The sequence below is a fragment of the Saccopteryx bilineata genome, chromosome 2 (genome assembly GCF_036850765.1).
Source record: "Saccopteryx bilineata isolate mSacBil1 chromosome 2, mSacBil1_pri_phased_curated, whole genome shotgun sequence".
Classification (NCBI taxonomy): domain Eukaryota; kingdom Metazoa; phylum Chordata; class Mammalia; order Chiroptera; family Emballonuridae; genus Saccopteryx; species Saccopteryx bilineata.
This window is the reverse complement of record NC_089491.1, coordinates 80,766,712-80,787,622: the sequence shown is the minus strand read 5'-3', so window position 1 is coordinate 80,787,622 and position 20,911 is coordinate 80,766,712. Positions and strand designations below refer to the sequence as shown.

The 20,911-nt window shown below is 36.8% G+C and overlaps 1 protein-coding gene across 6 annotated transcripts in view; it reads right to left on the bottom strand.

Moving 5' to 3' along the window:
* DENND4C (DENN domain containing 4C) overlaps positions 1-20,911 on the bottom strand; it is a 156,553-nt gene that overhangs the window by 74,148 nt on the left and 61,494 nt on the right. For all 6 annotated transcript variants that reach the window (XM_066257333.1, XM_066257337.1, XM_066257332.1 and 3 more), the window contains 5 exons: positions 15,684-15,922; positions 13,019-13,085; positions 11,685-11,743; positions 9,766-9,910; positions 4,980-5,155 (listed from right to left, as the gene is read on the bottom strand). In XM_066257333.1, coding sequence (XP_066113430.1) covers positions 4,980-5,155; positions 9,766-9,910; positions 11,685-11,743; positions 13,019-13,085; positions 15,684-15,922 — 686 coding nt within the window. The remainder of the gene's footprint in view (positions 1-4,979; positions 5,156-9,765; positions 9,911-11,684; positions 11,744-13,018; positions 13,086-15,683; positions 15,923-20,911) is intronic.

Sequence of the window (20,911 nt, the reverse complement as noted above, 5' to 3'; positions counted from 1 at the left end):
AATGGCCTGATTTAGAGAGAGAACTCAAGATATGGATTGAAGAGCAAAGGGCAGTTGAAATTCCTGTGTCCACAAAGATGGTTCAGCATGAGGCAAGAAGAACTGTTGATTTAAAAGAAGTTATTGATTTCAAAGGAGGACACAATTGGTGGTTCAGGTTCATGAAACGGAATAGACTAAGCATGAGTACATGCACCAGACTTGCCCAATAGATGACTGAAAACTATAAGCAGAAAGTCCTTGAATTTCATCATTTTGTCATTCAATGTCAGAAGACACATCAGTTTGAGTTGGGACAGATTGCAAATACAGACAAAGTCCCCCTTCAATTTGATGTCCCAAATAACGGAACTGTTGATAAGAAGGGGGTGAAAACTGTAACTGTGAAGACAAGTGGACATGAAAAGAGCCATTATACAGTTGTCCTAGCTTGTTGTGCCGACAGAACCAAGCTGCCTCCTATGCTGATTTTCAAACACAAAACCATGCCAAAAGAAGACATTCCTCAAAGAGTGATTGTCCATGTTCATGACAAGGGTTGGATGGATCAGAATGGGATAAAGATCTGGTTTGAGAAAGTTTGGAAACCAGGTGGGCTCTTTTGCAAACCTGCCCTATTGGTGCTTGATCAGTTTAGGGCACACATAACAAAAAACACAAAGAAGATTGCTGCAAAGCAAAAAACAAAACTTGCCATCATACCTGGAGGCTTGACAACCACCTCAAACCACTTGATGTCAGCATTAACAAACCCTTCCAAGCTGCCATGAGAGACAAATGGAACCAATGGATGAAGTCTTCTGGGGACAATCTGACACCAGCAGGAAGAGGGAAGAAACCAACTATAGGAGAAGTTTGTACCTGAGTGAAAAGATCCTGGGATAATATCAAGATTGAGATCGTTGTCAAGTCATTTAAGAAGTGTGGCATTTCAAATGCCATAGATGGAACTGAGGATGAGGCAATATACAAAGACAATGATTTGTCATCAGACACAGATGAGGATAAGTTAATGAATGGGAGTTTTGACAGTAATGAGGAGTTGTATGAATTTATAATGAATAAAACTTGAGTTCAATAACTTTATGTAATACATTTTTTTTTAAATTTCAGGCCCCAAAATTAAGGTGTGTCTTATACATGGCAGCATCTTATACATGGGGAAATATGGTACTTATTCATGTGAAAAAAAATCAACGGTATCTCTATGCCGTATCATACACTAATATCAAGTTTAGCTGAACTAAAGACCTACATGAAAAAGGCACAGAACCTTACAACTTTAAGAACATCCAAGAGAGAGTATTTCATGACCTCAAGCAAAAGACTACATATACAAGAACCAAAAACAGCAATCTATAAGAGAATATGACAAATTTCATCAATTAAAATAAGCTTCTTCTCATCAAGACACAATAAATAGAATGAAAAGACAAGTCAGTGTGGAAGAAGCTACTTGTAATGCATATAAGAAACCAAGAATTAATTCCAGATTATATAAAGAATTTACACAAATTTTTTAAAAAAGGAAAATTCACCCAAAAAAGGGAAAATCCTATTAACAGGAAAGAAAAACCAAAGGACTAACGAAATTAAAAGTGCTTTATTTGCAACTAATTAAGGAAATGTGAATTAAAGCCACAGTGAGATCCCATTATCATCAAATTAGCAAAAATTTTAAATTCTGACCATAACAAGTATTAGCAAAGATATGCAACAAACAGAACTCTCATTTGCTGTTGAAGAGGGGATAAACTTGGAAAAGTAATGTGGTATTAACAAAACCTGCCAACATTGGCTGTTCAAGGTATATGCTTCAAAATTCTTGCCTATAAACTCAAAGAAATATGGACATTAATGATCAGGGCAGCCTTGTTAACAACTGCACAAATCTAAGTACAATCTAAATATCCATCAATACCAATAAACACTGAAATGGAAGTAGAGCTACATGTATCAACATGGATTAACCTCATAAGGATTGCCAAGAAAACAATAAGTCACAGAAAACTATACAAGCATAAAAAAGTTTTTAAGGCATGCAAAACAAAATGCTACAGTTACACATTTCTAAAAACACACAGAAATAATAAAAATCAAATTCAACATGATGCAAGATACATTGCAGAGGACTATCCAGGGGTATCAGATTTACTGGCAATATTCTATTTTTTAATCTGGGTAGTGGATACATGGGAGTTATTTACATTATCCTCTATAATTCTTGAGTATTTCAAATACTTCCTAATTCATAATAAGTACAACTGAGCAAAGAATTCAGTTATTTTAAAAAATGTTTGAATCAATAGAAATTTTATAGAAGTTATTTAAAACTGTTGAATTAAGAATCTCCACCTAAATATAAGACCTGAAACAATAAATTACATAGAAGAAAACATAGGTACTAAACTCATGGATTTTGATTACAAAGAGCACTTTATAAATTTGACTCCAAAGGCAAGGGAAGTGAAGGCAAAGATAAATGAATGGGACTACATCAGACTAAGAAGTTTTTGCACAGCAAAAGAAACTGACAACAAAACAAACGGACAGCCAACTAAATGGGAGATGATATTTTCAAACAACAGCACAGATAAGGGCCTAATATCCAAAATATACAAAGAACTCATAAAACTCAACAACAAACAAGCAAACAATCCAATAAAAAAAATGGAAAGAGGACATAAAGACACTTCTCCCAGGAAGAAATACAAATGGCCAACAGATATATGAAAAGATGCTCATCTTTTAGAGAAATGCAAATCAAAACTACAATGAGATACCACCTCACACCTGTTAGATTAGCTATTATCAACAAGACAGGTAATAACAAGTGTTGGAGAGGCTGTGGAGAAAAAAGAACCCTCATTCACTGTTGGGAATGTAAAGTAGTAGTACAACTATATGGAAGAAAGTATGGTGGTTCCTCAAAAACTTAAAAATAGAACTACCATATGACCCAGCAATCCCTCTACTGGGAATATACCTCCATAACTCAAAAACACTGGTACGTAAAGACACATGCAGCCCCATGTTCATTGCAGCGTTGTTCACAGTGGCCAAGACATGGAAACAACCAAAAAGCCCTTCAGTAGATGATTGGATAAAGAAGATGTGGTACATATACACTATGGAATACTACTGAGCCATAAGAAATGTTGACATCGGATCATTTACAACAACATGGATGGACCTTGATAACATTATACTGAGTAAAGCAAGTAAATCAGAAAAAACTAAGAACTATGTGATTCCATACATAGGTGGGATGGGACATAAAAATGAGACTCAGGGACATGGACAAGAGTGTGGTGGTTACGGGGGGAGGGGGGGCACAAAGAAAACCAGATAGAAGGTGACAGAAGACTATATGACTTTGGGTGATGAGTATGCAACATAATCAAATGTCAAAATAACCTGGAGATGTTTTCTCTGAACCTATGTACCCTGATTGATCAATGTCACCCCATTAAAATAAAATAAAAATAAATAAATAAATAAATAAATAAATAAATCTCCAGGGCCTGGCTGGTTGGCGAAGTGGATAGAGTGTTAGCCCAGTGTATGGATGTCCTGGGTTTGATTTCTGGATAAGGCACACAAGAAACCCAAACTATCTACTTCTCTCCCCCTTCCCCTTCTCTCCCTCTTCCCCTTTCACAACCAGTGGCTCAATTGGTTTGAGTGTCAGCCCCGGGCGCTGAGAATGGCTTAGCTGGTCCGAGTGTTGGCCTCAGGAGCTGATGATAACTTGGCTGATTCGAGAATTGGCCCCAGACGGGGGTTGCTGGGTAGATCCCAATCAGGGCTCATTCAGGAGTGTCTCATTATCTCCCTTCCTTTCACTTAAAAATAACAAAAGAATCTCCACAATATTATTTTATTCAGAAGAGTAAATAAAATAAGGTAAACATCTGAGTTACAACTTCATAAATAATCATTTCCCAAAGCACAATGCATACAACCCTGAAATAATAGTTTTTCAGGGATAGCCCTAAAAAACAACAAAATGTTGCTATAAAAAATATTTAGTGCATACAAGTGGTTCATTATTTCCAGGCTATAAGTAAATCTACAAATACATAGGAAAGAGCTACCACAATTATAGTTTCAAAATATAAAGAAAGATCCATTTCAAAATTATTTTTAAAGTTATAACAAACATTTTCTTCCTTCTTACAAGTTACTCCTTTGGTTCACTTTTGAAAAATTTCCCAACCAATTCAATTGCTGTGACCACTGAAGTCTCACTCCAAACAATTCTTTTTACTTTCTTATAATCACAAACAGTACAGAATAAAAGTACTCCAAGGCCTGGAAGTTGGCACCAACACTAGGAACTTTTCAATACTTACTAATCTTTCCCATTTTGGGGACAGGGGAGTGAGGTAGAGTTTGCTTTTACGTATCCACCAGAGCTGTTTCCTTTACTAATGTGGTACACTACTCTAAATTCCCAGTCACACCACTGCTGTGTATATTTATCACCTCCAGTAAACACAGACTATAACTATTTTTTAATATCAGTTTCTCTGCAATAAAATATATACTTATAAAAATTCAAATCTTAACAACTAAGGAAATGACATAATATTACCCTATATTGTGACTAAATTTAAATAGGTAAACCCATTTTTTAAAAGCTTACACATAGATTTTGAATTAAACCTAGAAAGTATGTCCATTCTTAAGCTCTAAGAGCAGTGTTTAATCTTTTCTAAAAATCCATATTCTCTTTTGATAAACATATTGTCCACCATTAACATTAGTATCCAAGTATAAACTATTATAATGTAGATGTTGATCTTTTCAAAATCACACAGCTTTCCAGGGTTCTGATACTTGCTCTGGTTGAGATTCACTGATGAAAACTTATTAACAACTTTTAAAAGTAGCACATTTTTAGACACTTTCAGTGAGCTATAACTACATATGAGGAAAAATATAAATGGGAGATGATATAAAAAGAATCAACTTACACATATAACATGTTTGTATCCAAGTCAATGCAAACAACATCTTGTGGAGGGTCGTGAAGATCAAAATACCTTGAGTCTACTCCAACTATGAACGGTAAAGGTGCACTAAGCACTGCCGCCAAGGACAGAGGACACAGAGGAATATATGGGCATTGCCACTGAAATGGAAAGATCATCTGGGGAAAAAGTTTTTAAAAATTAGCCAAATTTAAAATTTGGAATAAAATTATGTAATTAACTAATATTCTGAAAAGACCATTAGGAAGCAGTTAAGTCTAATTTCTTTTATCTTAAAAATCATTCCAAAAACTACATGACAATAAACCATTACTAAGCAATACTAAGAGCCAATGTAATTAAAACCTTTAAGCATGACAATGATCACAGGCACAATAAAAATGCTAACAGCTAGCCCTGCCTGGTAGCTAGGTTGGTTGGAGCAGTGGTCCCCAACCCCCGGGCCACGGACCGGTACCGGTCCTCAGAGAAAGAATAAATAACTTAACATTATTTCCGTTTCATTTCTATTTAAGTCTGAACAATGTTTTATTTTTAAGAAATGACCAGATTCCCTCTGTTACATCCGTCTAAGACTCACTCTTGACGCTTGTCTTGGTCACGTGATACATTTATCCGTCCCACCCTAAAGGCCAGTCCATGAAAATATTTTCTGACATTAAACCGGTCCGTGGCCCAAAACACATTGGGGACCACTGGGTTAGAGCATCATCCCAAAGTACAGAGGTTGCCGGTTTGATTCCCAGTCAGGACACATGCAGGAGCGGATCAATGTTCCTGTCTACCCCTGCCCTTTCTCCCTTCCTCTGTCTCTAAAAATCAATATAAATAAACACTTTAAAAATAAATAAATAAAAATGCTAACACCTCTTTGCTTATTAATTCATCTAATGTCTATCTAAAACCCATGTTCAGTTTTATGGAAAAAGTCAAAGTAGAAAATTGCCTAAAAAATTATAAAACAAACTCATGACATTTAAATCTTAAGCATTTCATTGATCTATTAAGTCTCAAAATAATCTCTGACCAAAATCCAACTGAGAGTACAAAGGAATCAAAACAATTAAAATGATTCCCTAGAGAATGGTAATAGTTGACTGAAATTTCCTAACCACTCAAATAAACATAAATGGTCTCCAACTTCAGTGAAGCTTGATATATTCAAATCATTCATCAATATGAAACATAGGTTAAGAATCTTTACCAGGTCTCCTTTACAAAGCTAAACCATAATTCTATCATATATAGTTGTTTTTGTTTTTAATTTTAATGTGTTGTCATGGTTTCAAGTATTCCACTCAATATAAAAACCTCTACACCCCTCATCGTGCCTCCTCATTCCTCTTGCAAAGTCTCCTTCCACCCTTATTTCCCCTTGCCTCCCAACTTTTCCCTCTGGGAATTGTTACCCTGTTGTCTGTATCTATGTTACGTATATATGATTTTTGGCTACTCCCTTCATCTTCTTTGACCCCATCCTCTTTTCCCCCTTCCCTAACAGCTGTTCATCTGTTCCTAGTGATCCTGTCTCTGTTTCTATTTTGTTCCTCACTTTACTGTGTTTATTAGATTCCATGTATAAGTGAGATCATACAGTATCTGTCTTTCTCTGCCTGGCTTATTTCACTTATAGTAATCTCCAGGTCCATCCATGCTGTTGCAGAAGGTCAAGTTTCCTTCTTTCTTTTTGCCACATAGTATTCCATTATGTAAATGTACCACATCTTTGTTACCCACTCATCCATTGATGGATATGCTTGTTGTTGTTGTTTGTGTGTTTTTTTGTGATAGAGACAGAGAGAGAGAGACAGGGACAGACAGACAGGAAAGGAGAGAGATGAGAAGCATCAATTCTTCGTTGCAGCACCTTAGTTGTTCATTGATTGCTTTCTCATATATGTCTTGACCAGGGGGCTACAGCAGGCTGAGTGACCCCTTGTTCAAGACAGTGACCTTGGGCTCAAGCTGGTGAGCCTTGCTCAAACCAGATAAGCCCGCACTCAAGCCTGCGACCTTGGGGTTTCAAACCTCGGTCCTCCGCATCCCATTCCAACGCTCAATCCACTGCACTATATCTTGGTCAGGCTGTTGTTTTGTTTTTTTTTAAGATAAGGTTAACTAAAATTCAGATTAAAAATTTAATAATCAACTAATATTAAATGTTAAATGATTGATAATAAAATTTTTCCTCTACTATAAAAATCTTTGCTATCTGTTAGAGCAGGGGTCCCCAAACTTTTTACACAGGGGGCCAGTTCACTGTCCCTGAGACCGTTGGAGGGCCAGACTATAAAAAAACTATGAAAAAATCCCTATGCACACTGCACATATCTTATTTTAAAGTAAAAAAAAAACAACCGGGAACAAATACAATATTTAAAATAAAGAATAAGTAAATTTAAATCAACAAACTGACCAGTATTTCAATGGGAACTATGAGCCTGCTTTTGGCTAATGAGATGATCAATGTCCGGTTCCATATTTGTCACTGCTAGCCGTAACAAGTGATATGATGCGCTTCCGTAGCCGTGACGTGTGCATCCCACGTCACGGGAAGTAGTACTGTACGTGAGCGACACCGCACTTTGCAGCGCTGTGGCATCCTGTGCTCCTCTCACTGAACACCAATGAAAGACGTGCCCCTTCCGGAAGTGCAGCGGGGGGCCAGATAAATGGCCTCAGGGGGCCACATTCGGCCCGCAGGCCGTAGTTTAGGGACCCCTGTTTTAAAGTCTAATTCGATTCTTACCTTATCCATCATCACTCACCCCCCCCAAAATGCCTGTAACATCTATTACCTCTGCCAGTTATTCCAGATAGTTATCCAAAATTGGGATTTTTATCTTCAATCATTTATTTACTCATCAAATATCTGAGTACTTAATATGTATCATGCACTGTTCTAGATGATGGAGAATAGCACTGAATAAAACAAAGATCTCTGCTTTCATGAGGTTTATAGTCGTACATAAAAGTCAGTAATTTTTTTTCTATAAAAGATAGGAAATGCTATAGGACACGAGAGCCATATTGTCACAAATACTTAACTCTGTCTTCATGCATGAAAACAATCATATGTAATATGTAAATAAATGGCCTATATTCCAGTGAACTATCATAAAAACAGGTGGCACGCAGGTTTTGACTACTGGGCCATAGTTTGCCAATACCTGTTCTAGCAGGAAGAGACAGAAAATTAGCAGAAGATATAACAAATGAAAGATATACCATGTAAGGAACTGTTAAGTGCTACAGGAAAATGAAAAAGTAAAGCCAAGTGAAAGGGGATTAGAGTTCAGAAGAGAAGGGGGGGGGGTGGTATCACTAAATAGGCCAAACAGGGCAGAGGCCTCCTTAAGAAAGTGACAACTGAACTGAAACCTGAAGGAGATGAGGGAGGGATTTAGCCAAGGGGATTATCTAGAAAAGTGCTTCAAAGAGAAGGAACAGTAGAGCAAAGGTATGTGGCCTACCTAACATGCTTCAAGTATAGCAAGAAGTCCAGCGTGGCTGGAGTAGAGTGATCAAGGGGAAGAGTAGTAAAAAATGAGGTCAGAGAACAAAGAGACAAGGCCACTTGCACAAGAAAATTGCAAGGACTTCAGAATTCCTTCAAAGAAAACTATCTTCTGTTCAACATTACATCCACAACTATGTAAGAAATTTTAGTACAAAACTACCTAATAGCAAAATATGACACACTTGTCTTCACCTTTGAGTTCTGCATCACAATCATAAATAGGGTCACTGCTACAAAAACATCCATTGGTTTCATTAATTTTTGCAATGGGCTCCATTAATGTTTTTATATTCTCTTATATTCAAATAATTCTCCTTTTGAAGAATTTATCCTGTCACCATTCTTTTTAATTTTTTCTTCTTCAAATTGCTTAACTGCCAAATCCTCCTTTACCAGTGGTTCTGCATGCAATTCCAAGAGCTCTCCAACATTAATTACATAAAGTCTACAAAATCTTGCATTTTTTTCATAAAATTTCCAACTTCATATTGCAACTTTTCCACCTGTTCTTGAACTATACTGTTGAAAGCAATCAAGAGACTGGGCCACAAACATTCTGCAAAGGGGCATGAATAAACACTAATATTTTATAGGCAGGAATATTTGAGTGGGACCTTTCTAAAACTGGTCAGTTCATTAACAAATATTTTCCTGTTGTAATGACTTTTACTTTCACATGCAACTGTGAAGGCTTGAAAACTTTATATATAATGAAGTTCTTTGCTTCCCTAAACCCATCTCACATGTTATCACTGTTTTCAGTCCTAGAGTATTTCTCTGACCAAATTAAGATCCTGAAGACATATCCCATTAGTTGATCTAACAAGTATTTATTCAGTGCTTACTCCAAGCTACTAAGCATTTGTATATTATCCTATTTCAAAATCACTTAGAATTTCCTATAGGTTACTGGCTCACAAGATTAAAAATTAAAATTGGGAGAAAGTAACTCTAAAATTTATTTCTATTAATATTAGGGCAGTTGACATTGTCCAGGGCATTTCATTTAATAAGTTTAATTTACAAGTCTTATTATGTAATCATATAGATTCTCTGAAGAACTCTAAAATATGAAAAACTGAGAATTTGAGATTTTCTCTCAAACAGGTCAAGTTTCTCTTTGCTACCCCATTATTTTTATGTTAAATTTTCACAGGTAATTCCAAAGTTGCTTTCATTAAAGAAAGTTTTCCTTTAGAGTAAAAATCGCCAGTAATACTGTACTAAAAGGAAAAATTCTGTACTTACAGCTACAACAGCTTCAGCTACTCCAGTCAACACAGCTGGCCTAAGAGAATGCAGCAGAATCTTACTCTCAAGTAACACAAAGAACAGCAGTGTTGCACAATTCTCAGGACCCAGATTCATTAACAAGGTGCTAAAGTTGGCTCCACTAGAAAAAGAGAAAGAGAGATGATTATGCACTATTTTGCTAAAACGTGTTAGGATTTGTTTATTAAACTATTTCCTAGAGCTTAATAGAGTGATTGATTTCAAGTCCTGATTTAGTTATCACTGAAAAGTAGCAAATCTAATGAAACAGTCTAACAGAATGATTCATATTCATCCCTTGGTAACTAACAAAAGAGTGTTTATTAGAAAACATATATCTGAAGATTAACCATATGAGCAGAGCTCAAAGAACAGAGGTAAGGGTGGGAATGGGTAGAGGGAACATATACAAAGGCTCATCAGATTCAAGAAATTAAAATAAATCTACTGTGACTAAAGCATAGTAAAGGAAGAGATGAAAATAACAAGAAATTATGCCAAAATAAAAATGACACAATTATATTTTGCATTCTCAAAAGAATAAACTGGCTACAGTGTGAATAAAGAACTAAGGAAGAAAAGAGCAGGTTTCAATTAGGAGGTACTTAAGTAGTCCAGTTGAGAGATCATGCTAGCCTGGATTAGTGATGCACATGGAGAGAAACTAAAAGATTTAAGATACTTTAGGTAAAAATCAGTGCACTTTTGAACATTTAGTTACGAACTGAACATGGGGAGTGCAGATGAGAAGAAAAAGAAGGTATTCTTATATTAAATCTTGCAACTATTCAGTATTCCATTATTTATTTATTTATTTATTTTTACAGAGCCAGAGTCAGAGAGAGGGATAGACAGGGACAGACAGACAGGAACAGGAACGGAGAGATAAGAAGCATCAATCATCAGTTTTTCGTTGTGAGACCTTAGTTGTTCATTGATTGCTTTGTTCATATATGCCTTGACCGTGGGTCTTCAGCAGACCGAGTAACCCCTTGCTCAAGCCAGCGACCTTGGGTCCAAGCTGGTGAGCTTTGCTCAAACCAGATGAGCCCACGCTCAAGCTGGCAACCTTGGGGTCTCGAATCTGGGTCCTCTGCATCCCAGTATGACGCTCTATCCACTGTGCCACCGCCTGGTCAGGCTTCAGTATTCCATTTTTTAAATGGCCCCACTGCCCTAGCCGGTCGGCTCAGCAGTGGAGTGTTGGCCCCAGCGTGTGGAAGTTCCATGTTCAATTTGCAATCAGGGCACACAGGAGAAGCGACCATCTGTTTCTCCACCCCTACCCCTCCCTTCTCTCTCTTCTCCCGCAGCCAGTGGCTCCAATAGTTGGAGCAAGTTGACCCCAAGCACTGAGGATGGCTCCATGGCCTCACCTCAGGCACTAAAATGGCTCAGTTGCTCAGCAATGAAGCAGCAGCCCCAGATGGGCAGAGCATTGCCTGGTAGGGGGCTTGCCAGGTGGATCCCAGTTGGGGTACATGATGGAGCCTGTTTCTCTGCCTCCCCGCCTCTCACTTAATTTAAAAAATAAAATAAAATGGCCCCACCATCCATCCAGCTATCAAAGTTAGAAACATTAAGGCCATCCTACATAGTTTGTAAAAATAGCACTTTCTTATCCTAACCCTTAAAATGGTATTTCTTAACCACTGGTCCATGGATCAGTCCACCAGAAATTTTGTGCTGGTCTGCAAAAAGAGTTAACCACTCTGATGTATGAAGGTTACAAACCCAATTAGGTGAATTCACTTATGCTCAGGGTGATTTCTACCTTAGCAGTCCCTGAAATAATTCTATTTTCATTGGTCCCCAAGACTAAAAACATTGAAAACCACTATAAAGCACTCTGCTCCAAATGAATAAATATATCATTATTAGATAGCATTATTTACCTTAGTGGTAAAGGTGTGGAAACTGGCTGTGACAATATTAATGCATCATGGACTGATAGCTTTAAAAAAAAAAAGATAAATTAACCAAGCCAATTTCAAAACCTAAATGTTTAGATCAAATATAAAATAGAAAATATTTTAATGTACAGGTTAACACAACAGTGTTGGAAAAATGTTCTAAGATATAAAACAACAGCTATATTTACTCAAAGGTACTGTATTTGTTCATTTTAATTAAATTGTTAATTCAATTGATTTTTTTATTTTGTTAATTGGTTTAAATGTAGTTATTTAAAAATTAAGAAATAATTGCTTTGTAAAAGCCTCAAATTTCCTCTAGCCAGGTAGCTCAGTTGGTTAGTGTCATCCCAATATGTAAAGGTTGAGGGTTTGATCCCTGGTTAAGAATCAACCAATGAATGTATAAATAAGTGAAACAACAAATCAATGTCTCTCTCTCTCTTCTCTAAAATCAATAAATAAAAAAATAAAAAATTTAAGCCTCAAAATTTATTTACTCTAAACACTGGTAAGCACTTGGAAATTACACATATTAATACTCGCTGAAGTGAAGTACATTCAAGATTAACAGTATTTGACTTAATAATACCATATTACATATAATTTTGCTAACATCTTAGAAAATTTTTTTAAATCACTTGCCTCCATAGATGAGCACTACTAAAAGTGCCAATCTGTAAACTGCTATGGGTTCAGGAAGAGACGGTATATAAATGGAGAGCAAGCCATTCAGAAATTTTTATGGCAATCTGACAATGCTTGCACATCCAAGAACATGATCAGTAAACTCATGTCTTTGGACAGTTATAGACCTATTCATGTCTATACACATCTCACACAGTAAGTTCCACATGTCACAAGCTGTATATATAGGTCTGTCACTGACTGGAAATAAAAAGAAACTAGTCCTTTAACATAGTTTGAAGAGCACTAGTACAAAATAGTTCACTTTCACCCTCCAATCATAACTCATTTCATGTTTAATATTAGTCACTCTCATATTAAAAATATTCCCATAAAAAAATTCTGGGTTTTAAGTTATTAAAGCCAGCTACATAAAGGTTATATATAAACCAATGTTGATAATGTCATGAACTAAGAATTTTAATTATTCCAATACTATACACCCAATATTCAAAAAGCCAGTACAAAGGATGTTCAGTAAAGATATAAATTATAAAAATACAGGAAATTCAAGGACTTTATAAATGCATATTGCTCCATTCCAAACCCAAAGAGCCACGGAACCCCCACTCTGCAATGACTATAATTAACATATGCAAGGCTCCCCTTAAATACACTTTTTTAATTACCTGTACAAGGATTCTTGGTCTTTGTGGTGACGGAAAGGGGATATTTTGCATAAAATGTGAAATATGCCTGAAAAAAAAGATTAAAAATAAAGATAATTACTTTTCTACAATACCTCATATATTTTAACAAATATTAGATATCATTATATATCATCCCAAATATGACAAAATCACTTACCTAAAATTTATGCTAAATAAATAGTTAGTGTAAATAAATGTACTCATCCTACTAAACTTCTGAAATGCACAATGTAATTCCTGATTAACAGTTCATAATAGGGTATCTATTATTGCCAGAAAAATAAGAGTAACATGAATATGATTTTCATAAAAGAAGCTAATTTTTATTGCCATGGTTATCAGTACCAATATGGGGATGAATTAATTGTCATGTACTAAATTAAAACTAATATAGCATTTAATCCCAACTATAACTTTTGGCAAACCATTTACCCTCTCTATTTTTCCACCTATGAATAATGTTTCTTAAGTTTCTCCAAACTTCTGAGTTCTTAAGAGGCTTCTAACATGCAGTTAAATTTCTTCAAACATGAAAAAAAATTGATCAATACAGTGTACATTGACTTTATTTTCAAAAACTATTTATAGAGACTTAATTTTCAAAAGGTTGCTAGCCTCTTACTCATATTAAATATTAATTTAAACAATTTTAAGTTAATCTGACAGCTAAAAGTTAAATTAGAATTATGAACCATTAGATTGGCATTCCAGGAGTACAACCTAAAAGTTGAAACCATATTTCCACATCAAGTTGTGATAAGTTTATGCCCACTATTTCACTATTTTTTATTTTTATTTATTTATTTATTTATTTTTAAATATATATCTTTTTATTTATTTATTTATTTTTACAGAGACAGAGTGAGAGTTAAAGAGAGGGATAGATAGGGACAGTCAGGAACCAAGAGAGATGAGAAGCATCAATCATCAGTTTTTCGTTGCGACACCTTAGTTGTTCATTGATTGCTTTCTCATATGTGCCTTGATCATGGGGCTTTAGCAGACCAAGTAACCCCTTGCTCGAGCCAGTGACTCTGGGTCCAAGCTGGTGAGCTTTTTGCTCAAGCCAGATGAGCACGCACTCAAGCTAGTGACCTCGGGGCCTCGAACCTGAGTCCTCCACATCCCAGTCCGACACTCTATCCACTGTGCCACCGCCTGGTCAGGCTACTTCACTACTTTTTAAAGGTGAATTTGAACAGCATTATTTTAAAACCTATTAATAACTACTCCCAAGTTATCTACTAAACTAGTATGTTTTGCTGGTACTCTGCTCTGTGAGATTTTCCAAACTGTAAGGAAATCTATGTTTAGGCATACTATAATACATTTCCACCAGCAGGTTACATAAATTCTTTACTACAATGAACAAAAGTCAATGTGCCACTAGAAGTCAGAAAAGTGGTTTTCAAAAGACAGAGGCTCCAGCCCTTGCCAGCTGGCTCAGCAGTAGAGTGTCGGCCCAGCATGTGGAAGTCCCGGGTTTGATTCCCGGTCAGGGCACACAGGAGAAGTGCCCATCTGCTTCTCCACCCTTCCCCCTCTCCTTCCTCTCTCTCTCTCTCTTCCCCTCCTGCAGCCAAGGCTCCATTGGAGCAAATTTGGCCCAGGCGCTGAGGATGGCTCCATGGCCTCTGCCTCAGGCACTAGAATGGCTCCACCGCAGCAAGATAGCAATGCCCCAGATGGGCAGAGCATCACCCCCTGGTGGGCATGCCAGGTGGATCCTGGTCAGGCGCATGTGGGAGTCTGTCTGACTGCCTCCCCGCTTTTAACTTTGGAAAAATACAAAAAAAAGAAAAGACGCTCCACATATAGTATATATTTTTTTTGCTTACAAAAAATTTCCATAAAAAAGAGAATTATAAATCAAAGGAAAAACATGTAGAATTCTGTCAATGCTAAAACCAAAACCTCATTTTTAACATCAATTAACTCACTTTTATTAATTTCTTGATCAGTTTAGAGATATTTTATAGTTAGAACTTGTAATAACCACTTGTATGGTTGGGTATATATGTATGTTTATGTGCATCAACAGCTATTTTTTTCTTGGTTATTAGAGAATGACTTAGAAGAACACACACAGTACAACATATATTAAGTTCCTTCCTCAGCTGAATTTTCAAAAGGAGATTATTATTTGGTCATCCTCACCCACAAAACAATTTTTAATTCAATCAATGATTAGGTGAAAAAGGGAGCAAGTGAAAAGTAGGGTGACTATGACTCTCTTTCCAACTTTGCTGCTTAAAGTCAGATAAACAATGAAATGTGTATATACAACTGCTCACAAAAATTAAGGAATCAGGGAACGTGCAGATAGATACTCCAGTACTTTCAGCCTTTTGTACAGTGCATTTTCACCAATGAAATAAAAGTTGTTTTGCATCTCATTTGCATAATCAAACAACTTTCTCTGAGTTGTCATTTGCTTTTCTGATGTTCTTGTTTAATAAAAAAAATCAAATGCTTCTTTTTGTCATCACTTCATATTCATCTTGAAATATCCCCTTATTTTTGTGAGCAGTATATATGTGTGTATATATATATATATATATATGTGTGTGTGTGTATATATATATATATATGCGGATGTACACCCAGTTTTTCTACCAGACATCTCTTTAATAATTATACATACTTTTCAATGGGGAGAGGATGTGGTCCAGACACAGAAAGTTTGTAGATAAACATGAGAAATTTTCTAAAAGCTTCAAAAAAAGGCCAGTGTGAGAGTAAACAAATGCATTTGTTTGAATTGATGGATTTGGAAACTCTTTTTCTCTCCACAGGTGTCAAAAGGCCCAGTTGCATAAGCTGTTTCTCTGTTAGAAGTTCCCAAGAGTATGGCTCATAAAACTGGATGGCAGCTCCATATACCTACAGAGCAACAGAATTCCATTATAAGATTTGAAGATTTTTAACAATTAATTTCTCTTTTCCTCTTATTCCACAGAAATATTTGCTTGGAATATATGACAGAAAAATGAAAAGAAAAATCTCAACATTGCTGATAGGAATATAAACTGGTGTGGCTGCTATGGAAAACAGTTTGGCAGCTCCTCTTAAGTTAAATAAAGAATTACCAGATGATACAGCAACACTGCTCTTAGGAATACAAGTATTCCCTACTTTTTGAAAGTTCATGTTATGCCACATTGCTTTTACAAAAGACCTATGTTAGTAAATGTTTATACTAACAGAAATAAATCCAAAGAGGACTTTCACTTTCATGAAAAAAGGCAAAAAGCAAAAGTAGCATTCAGCATTTGTTCTGCAGTGAGCCGATACAGAGGCAGTGCACACCTCAAGCAGCTATAGTGGCAGCACCAAGCTCCTTCCCGGGGAACCACACTCAGCATCTCCACAGCAAGCCCCCACACTCTGAAGTTTGTCTGTGAGCATCTGCAACTTATCTCGATTGATTTGTACTTCTGTTAGCAAATTGTATCCTCAGGTATCATAAAAGCCAAAGAGAGCTTATAAGAGTATTATGCTTAGCATAAAATGACATAACTAAAGTGTTTTAATCGTGAACTAAGTAAAGACATCCTCCATCTGTTGGATTTGCCTGGTCCACCAATTGTACTATTTAAATAAAGAAAGAAAAAATCTTGAAAACTGCCAAAGTTACTATTGGTTTTGCCAGTAGCAAAGTGGTTTTTCTTTAGTTGGCATCCAGTAATGGGTAAAATGGAAAGTCTATTGCTTAAGCAGACTGACTGGTGTAGAAGGCATGGTGTGTATTTATCACATCATTCCTACTTTTACTATATGTTAGTGTTACAGGTTTTGTGTCTTATTTGGTATGGTTGGGTAGGTTATTTTTGGAATCTGGTGACATTAAAAAATTTTACTATATAAATTAATGGCATCTAATTGTTTCTTCACATTACACTATTTCAGCTTGCAAAAGATTTCATAAGTATGCTCTACTTTCAGAGAGTAGAGAAACCTGTATACCCAAAGGAATTCAAATCAAGGACTCAAACAGATATTTGTACACCAATTTTCAAAGCACCATTATCCACAATAGCCAAAAGGTGGAAACAAACAAAATGTCCATCAACAGATGAATAAACAAAAAAAATGTGGAATATACATGCAATGGAATGTTATCCTTAAAAAGAAATGAAATTCTGATAGATGCAGCAACATAGAAAAATCCTAAAAACATTATGCTAAGTAAGTAAGCTAGACACAAAAGGACAAATTTTATATTATTCCATTTATACAAGCTACCTAGAATAGGCAAATTAATAGAAACAAAAAATAAGAAAGGTTACCAGGGACTTGGGGTGGGGTGAGGGAGGCTTCTGTTTAAGGTGACGAAAAGTTCTCAGACTGGATAGTAATACTTACATAAATCTTACAATGACTTAGATAGATCACCTTAACCCTTGTTTTTACAGATACAACAATCCCAAATACAATTACTTCAAAGTGATCTGAAAGGTATTTTTGACAAGCAATATAACAAAAGCATCTTAATGAGGCTTTGTTGTTCTCTACTGGTCAACTTTAGTAACTCAGGTGTTTGAAGATCCTAAAATTTTCATTTATATTTATTGCTTTCAGATGAATCAGTAAATGATTATTAAGCTAAAGAGTTAGCTTAGTTGTAAGCAATCCAGGTAATATAGTTGGCCTTTATTCAGTGAATATTTTACTATACTCCAGACACTGTCCTGGGTCTTAGCCTTCATCATCTTTAATACAGTGGTTATGAACTTGTAGTCTGTAGAATGAGGCCACAGATGTATTTTGTTTGATCCACAAGAGTCAGCTTTGGTTAGTTATAATTTTCCATAAAACTGCATATTTTATCAAGCTTCCTAAGAAAATTTTTAATTTTAAATTTCTACTATATCTGTAGTCTTATTTTTTATTTTCTAATATTTATTTCTGATTTTTTTTATTTTAAATTAACATTCAATATTACTGCTTTTATATGTTTTCAATTTTTGACAGTTACAAATAAAGCATATATATGTTTTTGGAAAATGTATACATTCATATATCATGGGATTGCTCAAGAGTACAATTGCTGTCTATTGCTTCTTTTCCTTGCTGATAATGTAGAAATCCTGTATTTATGTGTATACAAGACCCATCTTGACTATACAGTGTGTCCGTAAAGTCATGGTGCAATTTTGACCGGTCACAGGAAAGCAACAAAAGACGACAGAAATGTGAAATCTGCACCAAATAAAAAAAAAACCTCGGGGGGATGACGTCAGAGTAATGGCGGGGTAGGAAGCGATACTGATAAATCTCCCCCAAAACTCAACAAGATCTTCAACCAGAAACAGAAAAACCTATACTTGGAGCTTCCAGATGCTTCGCAATACACCCAAAGGTATGATTGAGTGAAAAATTGGCTAAATATATAACCAAACCCCGAAGGAAATAGGGAGTAAGAAATGCTCCGCCTTCCTCACTAACCTAAACAGGGCGGCTTTCTCTGGTGAATATAGAAACTGAGGCGGGCAAAGGGGGTGAATAGATCCAGGCCGCCGCGGCACAAACGGCCGAACCAGGCTGTGGCACGGAGATCCAAGCTGAGGAAAATCTGATCCTGTGGCAACCCGGGCAATACAAGCTAACACTCACGCCAAACCCAAAAAAAGAAAGACAAGCGGAGCGGCCATTTTACCCGGTCTCCTGGTCGGTGCGCAGTTAGTGGGCGAGAATTTCTTCCTAGACCCCGAGAGTGGGTGCCCGTGTTGCCCCACGGAGAGGCAGGGTCAGAGGCCTTTCTGTGGGCCGAGGGCAGAGTCTCTGGGCAGCCCCAGCGCCCTGGGAAAGCCACGCACGGGAGGGAGTAAGAACTAATTCCAACGGTGGAGATTTTCCGTGCTGGAGGGTGTCTCACTCAGAGGGAAACGCGGCCGGCCTCATATCCTGGTTTGCGCGCGCAGATAAGGAGTGAGCAATTCCTCCGAGTGCCTCGGCAGTGCGCGCCCGTGTTATCGCACAGAGGGGCAGAGTCAGGGGCCTTTGTGTGGGCCAAAGCGGAATCTCGAGCCGCCCCAGCGCCTTGCAAAAGCCGCGCACTGGGACGGAGCGAGACTCAATTCCAACGCTGCAACTTTTCCCTGCGGTTGGGGGTTTCACTCAAAGCGTGAGACTGCTGGCCGGATATCCTGGTCGCAGACAGTGAGTGAGAGTTTCCTCGAAGCGCCCCGGAAGTGGGCGCCCGCTTGTGTTACCGGATAGAGTGGCAGAGCCAGAGATCTTTGAGTGGGCGGAAAGCCCGCCTGATTACGTTAGCAGCTCTGACTGACTGAGCCTTACCCAGAGCCCTGTGCTGAGTGGAAATAGAGTGGGGAGTTGCCAGCTCTTTGCAGCAGCAACCCCATAGCTGGATTATCAGGCTACTAATTGAGGAAGGAAAGACTAGGAGAAAGGCTCCAGGAACACGGACTCTCTCACTGTCGGAGCCTATAAATGCTAATGAGCTTCGACTGCCAACGAGACTAAAGCACAATATATGACATTGCCATAGAGACTTATCAACTGCAAACCTCTACCTGAGCGTGCCAAAGGGGCAGAACCCGGGGTACAGAGTCACCGACCAGGAAGAGGGAGAGAAAAGAAAAAGCAAGAAGATAATCTCTCAAAATCAAGAATAATTTGCAGACTTTATAACCTATCCCATTTTATTATATTTGTTCGTTTGTTTCTCTTATCTTCATTCTTGATACTTTTTTTTCCTCCTCCAATTTGGCCGATTAACTCTCTACCGGTCTTACTCTCTCCTCTCCTTGAACTACACTATCCGTAAGTGTTACATCTCCCATTATCTTTTCTCTTCTCTTCCTTTCTCTCTATGAGGGTTGCACTCCAAAACCCTTAACTCTCTCTCTCTCTCTCCTTTCATTTTTCTTCTTTTAGTGGTTCCCTCTTTTTTTCTCTCTCTCTCTTTCTTTTCTCCCTCTATATTAGTTTCTTCCTTTCTCCTTTACATCTCCTCTCATTCAAACCTCAATAACAAACAAATTATCTTATCTGGGACTCAAACCTATGTTTGTGGCATTTTGGGGGGTTTTTACTTCACCTTTTTAACTCACTAGCAGTGCTCCCATCCCTGGCTCTCCATATTATCTAGTTCTTGTTCCACTAAATACAATAGTAATTTTTTAATTTGTCCCCCCATTTTTCCGTTTTACTCTTATTCCTCTCATCATAACTCTTAGACAATCAACACCTAAAAGCAAATCATTTTATTCTTGACCCAAATTTTTTCCTTATTTGCTTTTTGTGGGTCCATACGCTCTTTTTTTTTCGTTTTTCTTTTTTTTTTTCTTGCCCCTTTATTACTTTTCCCCAATTCAGGCCCTCCATCACAGGCATTGTTTGTTATAATTCACAGTCCACCACAAGATTTTCTCAAGAAAGAGGGGAGAGGAGAGGAGAGGAAAAAAGGAGGGGGGGAATAATTTCCTTTTTTTAAAAATTTTTATTTTATTTTTCTTTATTTCATTATTAATTTTTTTTAAAAAAAAAACTCTTTTTGATTTTTTATTTTTTTTAACTTTTTATTCTTTATTAAATCTCATTAATACTATCAACAAAACCACCCTCAGATGCCATTAAGGAAGAGAAAATCAAATATCATGGATACAAAAGAAAAAGAGGTAACACAGCTAGATGAGGAAAAATCTATGGAGAAAAAATTTAATATATTGGAAACCTTGGAGCTAAATGACAGAGAATTCAAGATAGAAATTCTAAAAATCCTCCGAGATATACAAGAAAACACAGAAAGGCAATTTAGGGAGCTCAGAAAACAACTCAATGAACACAAAGAATATATGTCCAAGGAAATTGAAACTATAAAAACAAATCAAACACAGATGAAAAACT